Consider the following 8,558-nt stretch of genomic DNA (forward strand, 5'->3'; position numbering starts at 1 on the left):
TTAGTTTTTTAGAGTAGAAACAAGAAAACATTAGAGATGTAGTGATGTTCAGAGAGCCTTTTCCCATATCTAAGGTAGAGTAAGGTTAACTGGAACCCAGGCTCAGACATTCTATTTCATGAAGGATTTTAGGTATTCCACCCTAAACACATGTTTAGGGTGCCCCTTATTAAAACACATGTTAAAGTCTCTTATGGAGTTTCTACTTGAAAGTCCTAAATTTCAGCTTTACTGTATTAGTTTTCAGATAAAAAATGACAATTCCCTAAAGGTCCCTTCCATATTAAAAATGTTAAGATTCCAAAGGAATGATGAATTTTTAAATCAACAAACTGGTCACATTCTGAGCACTTAACAAAACAAAAAACAAATAAAATCAATTAGATCTGTGGATTAAATGGATATAAGGCCTTAAAAATAAGAGAAATTAGACTATATTGTAGCTTGGTAACCATGAATAGTAACCAAGGTATCTGAAGAATAGTGATGTCACATTTGACAAAAAGAAAACTGAAATCAATATTTAAAATATCTTAAAAGCTGAAATTAGAATATACCTAAAATTCTGAAACTGGAACATATTAAAAGAGAAAAGGGACATCTTGCAATATTTTTAGAATACAATAATAAACATGAGAAATTGACATCACTCCCATATTTACCTTCATCCACACTGAAGTTTAAATATGGATGGGGAAGGGGCGGGAGAAGGGGAGTGGGAATTAAGAGGTCATGAAACATCTGTTCCTAATAATTCCAGCACAGATACAATTGTTCCTGCAGGTCCCCCAGGCCGCCACACTACGAGGTCTTCCACCAACAGCTACAGTGTAGACTCCAAATCCCGCACATCAAGTCTCAGGAATCCACAGAGTTGACTATAGGACAAACATGTACGTGGACAATTAACTGCATTCTCTATGTCTTCAGGGGACCTTTATTAAATACCAAGAAAATGTTCGATGAAATAAACGAGAGGAAAATAACTTCTTAGGGAAAGAATAAAGAATCTAATAACGTTTCATAGCTATTAACACAAGCATGGACTTGAATACTTTGTTTGGCTGATACTTCTGGAATCTTTCAATTTACCTACACCAGAATGATATTCTCCAAAGTATGTTTTAACAAAATTAATGAAGTGGGTTGTAAACATTAATTTTTTCTCTGAACACAATCTACTAGAGGGCCTCTTGCTATTTAAGTATACTGCCATACTTTCAAGACACCCAGTTTCAGGTTAACCAGCAGGATAAACCACCCCCATCATGCACACAACATACTGAAAAATTGTATTTGGTAAAATCAACGCCCTAAGAATGCTTCCTTTACTGCTATCATTCTTCAAGCACTGTTCCACAGGGATGTTTGTCAAAGGGACAAACTTCCAATTATAACATGAAGAAATTCAGGGAACTGACAGCTAGTTAACAGTACTGTACACTGTACTTGAAAGCTGCTATGAGAGTAGAGGTTGCATGTTCTCATCATGACAACAACAAACTGGTAATTATGTGAGGTGAGGGATGTGTTAACTAACCTTACTGTGGTAAACACATTGCAATACATATGTGTATCAAATTATCACATTGTACACCTTAAACTTACAGAGTGTTATGCGTCTATTACATCTCAGTAAAACTGGAAAAAATAAGAAAAAAGCCACTGTCTCATCCAAAGGAAAGATGATTTCCTACAGCAAAGCTTGTACAGTAGGTCACATTATATTTTAACCAAGGTTGCTGCAAAACTTTTCCTACTCTGTGTATATCCATTTATTTTCCACTTTTTATACACCTATTTTAGCGATTATTTAGCTAGTTATATGCACAACATAGTCTTTCAAAAAGTATTTTCACTTTATATTTTATTTCATTTTTAATATATTGCATTTTACTTAATTAAGGCAATTTAAAAAATTTAAATTTTATGTCAATAATGAACTTTAATTTTATTTAGCTTATAGGTCTGTTGGAAATGAAGAGATATTTCCCCATAAATTAATGATCATACTGCAAGGATTGTGGTGGTGGTGATGGTTTAGTCACTAAGTCAGGTTCCACTCTTGAGGCCCCATGGACCACAGCCCACCAGGCTCCCCTATCCATGGAATTTCCAAGGCCAGAACACTGGAGTGAGTTGCCATTTCCTTCTCCAGGGGATCTTCCCTTTTTTCACGCCTAAATACTACTATCATTTCATCAAGTCCTCTAACCTCTCACTGCACTTTTGCACACTAACGCATATCTTCTTCCAAAATATGTGTGATTTTTCTTTACCTCTTCTGTAATTCACGACAGGTAGTTGAGAGTAGCTAGTAATATAATTCCACATGATACTCCATCTGTGTTTACATCTGGCTCTAATCACACGCTTAGAAGTGATTTATATAAGGGAAAGCAAAAAAGGAGAAAAAAATAAAAACACAACCAGGAGAAATAATTATGCTGTTATTTTAAATGTATCATTTCCAATTTGATAGAACTTTCTTACCATATGCTTCAAACCTATCAAAATTGCAAACACAGGGTATGGCATTTTAAAAAATACTGTCTACAAGGAATAAGAGAAAGTACTAACCAAATATTCCATGTGTTTTTATACCCGAGTTATTTTAACAAGTGATTGATGCTTCCAATTTATAAGATAGTTTAAGTTTTGCTCCACGCTACATCTGTACATGTCATGGCTTCGTGGTTAAGTTCCTTAGTTCATAAAAAAAAAAATTAAGTAAACCAACACTATTCACTATTGAGTCGTAGGAATTGGTAGAACACCAATCTCAGGAACTATTTCAGGAAATGTGAAACTATACACACAAACACTCTTGAAGAACTATGACACCCTAAAATGAGAAATTCACACACGTTTACCTGATAATTCAGGTAATTCCTACCTGAATTCTACAATTCAAGATAGAGGATTACAACTGCATTATGGCAATGGTGTTGATGCATTAATAGAGAAACCATTAAAAATAATTAGGGAAATAAATATTTATGACATTTGACCTAAGTAGGAATTCCAAAAGTTTACAGTTACATTAACATAATTATATAGACATAGGCCAAAAAGATATAAATACATTGAATCTTGTGCAATATAAGTTATAATATTAATTTACATTTGTTGAAAAGAATTCTTTGAATACAGGCATACTAATTAATAAGCTGCAGAGATTTTTAAATGAATTTAAAACTTCAAAACAAATGTACATTCCTTAATTTTCAGTTGGTCAATTTAAAATTTATATACTACCTGATTCTGAATCTTAATTAGAGGGGTGGGAAAGACAAAATCTAAAAATCACTAACATCTGAGTAACCGCTGTTTAATACCTTCTTCAGAAGTTGTCTGCCAACCCATGCATAGTTTAAGTCTACATAAATTATGACAAAATAATTACACAGTATCACCAATTTCAAATTTTCTTACCATATTCAACCATTTACATTTTTAATGTCTAAAAGTATATATTCCCAGAGATCTTACTATGAATGAAAAAGGGAGTTAAAAAATAAAGTAATTATGTAAAATAAATATGGATAAATCATTACATATTCTTCTCCAAACCTACCAACATAAAACTTTCTTTAAGAAAGCAGTAATACAACTGGTTTAAAGCAAGACTAAATTGATAGCAACCTCAATTTCAAGATTCAAAAAGATCAAATTTATAAAACTATCCAAGCTAAAACAATCCTACTTCTTTCCACTCCTCGCAGCCTAGAAAATGCTTATGCCTAATTTACCTAGGGCTAGTTTTAAATAACGGGTTAAGACCTAGAATTACATCGAAGGTCCCTATCAAAGCAGAGGTCCCAAATCAACAGGAGATACGACAGGTTTATGGTATACTAAAGCAATAATCATTTTTGTTAGCATCCTCTACTGGTGGTTTCCAAAGACAGCAAGCAGAAATGCAAATGACAGAAGATATGTACCTGCTAGTCCATCCAGGGTGAATTAATCAGTGTGTGGTCATTAGCGACTAGAGTACATTTCTCAAAAAAAAAAAAAAAAAGTAACCACAAAGAGGAGAAATGGAAAATGAGAAGACAGATTTTGAAAATACAGCAAACAAAGCATTACATTATAAATGATAAAAATCAATTTAAGCCATTCTAATGCCACTCCTTTAGAGACCACTAACATCATTACCATAAAGTTACTACATAAGGTTTGATGCTTTCGTCAAACCTTGCTCAATTGGTTAACCCCTGTCAAGTCACATTACTTGATGTTCCCATTAATATCCTACTCTGCAGATATATTCCAGAGAAGAAATTAATATATTTTACTGGAGGCTGAGCAGAAAATCTGCATGCTTTCTTCCAAAATGAACAAAAAATTATTTACATATAAATTAGAGCATAAAGTACCTCCATGACTATCTCCCACTGTATACATCACATCATTTATTCCTTCATTAAAAAGATTTTAGAGCTAACATTTTTTCCAAGTGATTCTCTCCAGTAAACAACTGCAACTTACATATGATTGCGTTGCTAAGAAATCCTAACCAGCACCTATCCTGAGGTTTCACAACACAAAGGCATGTAACTTCATTTTTCATTTGCAAATCAGGAGGCTTAATCAAATAGCGTGGCTGTAATAATCAGCAATGGATGAAATGCATCTGAGAACAAAAAGAAATACAAGGACGGAGCCAAAAGTGATGAAAATGGAAGATACCTGTAGTAGCACAGTGCTGTCTGAAACACCTTTTGTTTTCTGAGAGTAATGCTCACTGCAGACAAGACGTTTTGTGCTAAACATCCCCAAATCTGTTTTTCTAATATTAAACACAAAGGAAAAACACTGACAGCAAGCGTGGTAAATAAATCCCTCCCTTGAGAATGAAAGCAGCAGACAGGAGGGGGCTGACATACATGCAGGAGAAAAACTAAACACCATCTTTTTTCTACCTGCACAAGTTGCCATTTGCTGCAGCGATCCAACAGCTCTCTTTCCTGTTGATTTCAAGTACCTTTCAGGATCGCTTTTTCCCCTTAAGTCATCTGTTGATATGCCTGATGGGTGTAATATTCACATCCCAGGATCTTTAGAAGAAAAATCCATCCTTTCCTGCTCAGGTAAACATGTTTACAGCAGCTGCACAGACGCTGGGTGGTTCAGACTCACATGTCACACACATGTCGTCAGCAACAAGAAAAGCCCCTTTCTCTGGCGATGAACATTTTAAATAAGGTAAAACGCGAACAGCCCTTTCCAGACCAACTTACCTTTCATAAAGCCACATCAGCAACAGCAGCAACAGCTCAATATAGCGCACACACTGTTTGACGCTAAAACAGGAAATTAAAATTGCAATAGCCTGTGCTCCGCTCCTCGCCGTAACAAGTCATCTCTCCACAACGACAACGCCAAATATTAGTTATCGATCACCACTTAACAGACGTCTTTAAAATGCAAATATGTATTTGGATAACTAAGACTGTTCACGAAAGCGGCGATTTCAATGTCGGCTCGAATATATTAAAATTACGTTTACATCTTGAAACCGCCTAAAAACCTCCGTATCTGCTTCTAGACAGGAAATCCCACACAAAATCTAAAATTGCCAGGAAAGGTTACAAAACCTCGCGTTTCGCATCCCGGAGGGGAGGGAGAAAGGGAGCCCGGGCCTGGGGGTGGGGCGAGCGCCGGAGAGTTTTGACTTAAACCCGTATTTCCTCATTTTCTGGAGGATACGGCGATCCCGTTCCAGGCGCATTTATTTCCCTACTCTCAGAAACTCGTTTTAAAAATAACGCAGGAACCCATACGAGCCCCTCGGTCCGCTAGATCCGTGCAATTCCTTATATAGACTCGGCCGCAGCCAGCGGCAGGGCCGTAGCCGCCCATTATTCTCCAAACAGGTACCGGGCGGGCGGGGGCCGCGCTCCGGCCTCGGCCCTGTCGCCGCAGGAACTGTCCAGACAATACCCACCAGCAGACGGTCGCCGCGGAGCGGGCGGGCGGGCGCAGCATCGCCCCCCAGATAAGCAGAAATGCAACCAACTTCCACCGTCTCTCCCCACCGCAAAGGGCGACTGTGCAACCCACCAACACATGTTCGGGGCTCGCTCGCTCGCCCTCCCGTTATTATTGTTATTTTTCTAAACTCTCACGCCAGGCAGATGGGGGGGGTGTGTGCGCCCCTCCCCGCGCAACATCAGCACTCATCAGTAAACCCGGCGGCCGCCGCCGCCGCCGTGCGGGCAGCGGCGCCCCGCGTCCGTCGGTCCGGCCGCCCCCCTCCCCCACACTCCTTCCACCCGAGACCCCGAGAGCCGTCCAAGCTCCCTTCGCCGGCTTCACGCCCCGCGCGTCCGGCCCAGGTAACAACTTCCCCAAACCGAAAGAGAACAAGGGAGGCGCACGCTCGGCAGCCCATCCCCGCGCGGAGGAGGCGTCCTACCGGGCGGGGGGACCTGTCTGCGGTGCTTCCCGGTCCCAAGACCAGGTAACAACTCTGCCAACCCGCCGCCACCGCCCCCAACACACACCCCGCGGCTCCCACGGCCGCGGCTCCGCGCCCGCCCCGCCCGCCGGCTCCCCGCGGGACGCGGACCGCGCTCGGGGCGCTTAAGGGACCCGCACCCCACCCCGAGGACCGTGAAGCCCCGTCCCGCGCCGAGCGCGCCTCGCCGGCCGCTCCCAACTTTACCGCCACCGGCCCGGCCCGTCCGTCCGCCCGCCGCGCGCTCCGCGCACACGCGCGCACGGACGACACGCAGCCCGCGGCCGCCGCGTCCCGCCGCCGCGCGCCCGCAGCCCGGCCCGCCCGCCCGGCCAAGCCGCGGGGCCCGAGCCACCGCGCCGGCGGGGCCGCGGCGCGCGGAAGCCACTCTGCACGGGCAAGCGCTGGGCACAAGTTAGTTCCTCGGCTCCGGGGCCTCGGCGCCGCGGGGACGAAACGCCGAGGAAGCGGGGAGGGGGGCGCCGAGGGGGCACAAGAGTGGGGAAAAAGTGCGGAAAGAAGCAACAGCCGCTCCCCCCGGAGCCCAGAAAAGTGGGCGCCGCGTCCCGGCCGCCCGGCCGCTCGCCTGCGCCGGGGATGCGGCGGCGGCGGCGGCTAACGGTCCAGCGAGGCGGCAGGGGCGGCGGGAGCCGCTAGGCGGAGAGACCAGGTAAGAGACATAACGGTTCAGGGAGAGCGGGCGGCCGCGGCGCGGCTCCGGCGGCGGCGGCCCAGAGGGGGGCAGAGAGCACTACTTTCTACTTTCCCACTCCACTTGGCCCGTCCCTGCCCGGCCGCCCCCAGCCCAGCTCGCCCCCCTCACCCTCGGGGGCGCCCCGGCCGCCCGGCTCCCCCTGACTCCGCCGCTCCCCGGTCCCCTCCGCCACTCACCGTTATTGCGCCGCGGGTTCGCCTGCTTTCTGCGCTTACACCTGGGGCCATCCGCCATGATCCTCTCGCTTGTGTCTAAATGCTCGAGTCACCTCCTCCCCCTCCCTCCCTCCCCCTTCCCCCCCGCCCCTCCGCCTCCACCCCTCCCCCCTCCCCACCGCACCTGGTTTACGACACTCGCGGCTTTACGACATCACCTTCCTTACACCTAGAGCCACTCGCTCTACGGCCGGAACCTTGTTGCTAGGGAGAGGACGGTTTGCGGCAGACGGGGGAGCAGCTGAGTTTGCATGGAGGGGCAAGGAAAAAGTTTCCTCCAGGTGTCGCGGGCGGGGGTGGTGGGGTGGGGGCGCGGGGGAACCGTGCGGACGTGGTTCGAAGGGTGACTGGCCGTCGGAGCCGAGAAAGGTAAAATAGGAGCTCTGAACTGGCCACACCCGCTGCGGCCGCCAGGGGCACGTTCGGGTCTGGCTGATTCTCGCCGGCATCCCGTGCCCTCAGAGCCGCCCCCAGAGTGGCGGGATCGACCTGTCCTCCTTCGGCCTTACGGGGGGCGGGGTGGGGGGGGGCGGTTCACTCAACCCCGGCCGCCCGGCGATGCCCCGCGATCGGGGAGCGGGCAGGCGGGTCTGGGGAGCGGTGGGCGGCTGGTTCGGGACACGCGGCGCCCCGAGACTACCTGACCCCGCACCTCGGACTCCCTGCCCCTCCTCGGACGCACGGTCCCCCCACCCCTCCCGAGCAAACCGGGGGTGGGAAGTGACTTCAACGAGGTAGAAGTTCAGCTGGACCGAAAGAGGGGCGAGAAGTTCCGCTTGCGAGCCACCTCGGCGGTGAAGCGGAATGAGTAATCCCCACGCCGGCCTGTCTCACTTCCTCCTGCGCGCTGGGCGCTCACCTGCTGTCACCTCGGCCGCCCCCGCCCCCAGGCCGCGCCCTTCTCCCTGCGGCCACGTCCGCCCTGCGGCGTCCCCCCCACCCCCCCAGCAGTACATCGGCCAGATCCGAGGCCTCCAGACTTAAGAGTTAAGGTGTTAACAGGCCAGAATTTAGTATCTGGGTGAGCAGCGGTCGCTGTGCAGAAACTTATGGCGTGAAACGAGGGCTGGCAGGTGTGGTCTTGGCAGGTGATGGACGGCGATCTTATCTCGATCTGCGTGCAAGTTCAGGGATTTCTGAAAGACCACATAGATACCAGCAC

General features: G+C 46.8%; 1 protein-coding gene across 12 annotated transcripts in view; it reads right to left on the minus strand.

The window, feature by feature from the left end:
* The window catches only part of ZEB1 (zinc finger E-box binding homeobox 1), a 192,231-nt gene extending 184,797 nt beyond the window's left edge, over positions 1 to 7,434 (minus strand). For 11 of the 12 annotated variants that reach the window (XM_081553863.1, XM_081553860.1, XM_081553861.1 and 8 more), the window contains exon 1: positions 7,358 to 7,434. In XM_081553863.1, the coding sequence (XP_081409989.1) occupies positions 7,358 to 7,415 (58 nt within the window). In that variant the 5' untranslated portion in view covers positions 7,416 to 7,434. The remainder of the gene's footprint in view (positions 1 to 7,357) is intronic. The other variant, XM_081553864.1, reaches the window with a different exon arrangement.
* Positions 7,435 to 8,558: the final 1,124 nt, after the last annotated feature.

The sequence above is a fragment of the Giraffa tippelskirchi genome, chromosome 13 (genome assembly GCF_054371585.1).
Source record: "Giraffa tippelskirchi isolate mGirTip1 chromosome 13, T2T-mGirTip1v1.2.pri, whole genome shotgun sequence".
NCBI lineage: Eukaryota > Metazoa > Chordata > Mammalia > Artiodactyla > Giraffidae > Giraffa > Giraffa tippelskirchi.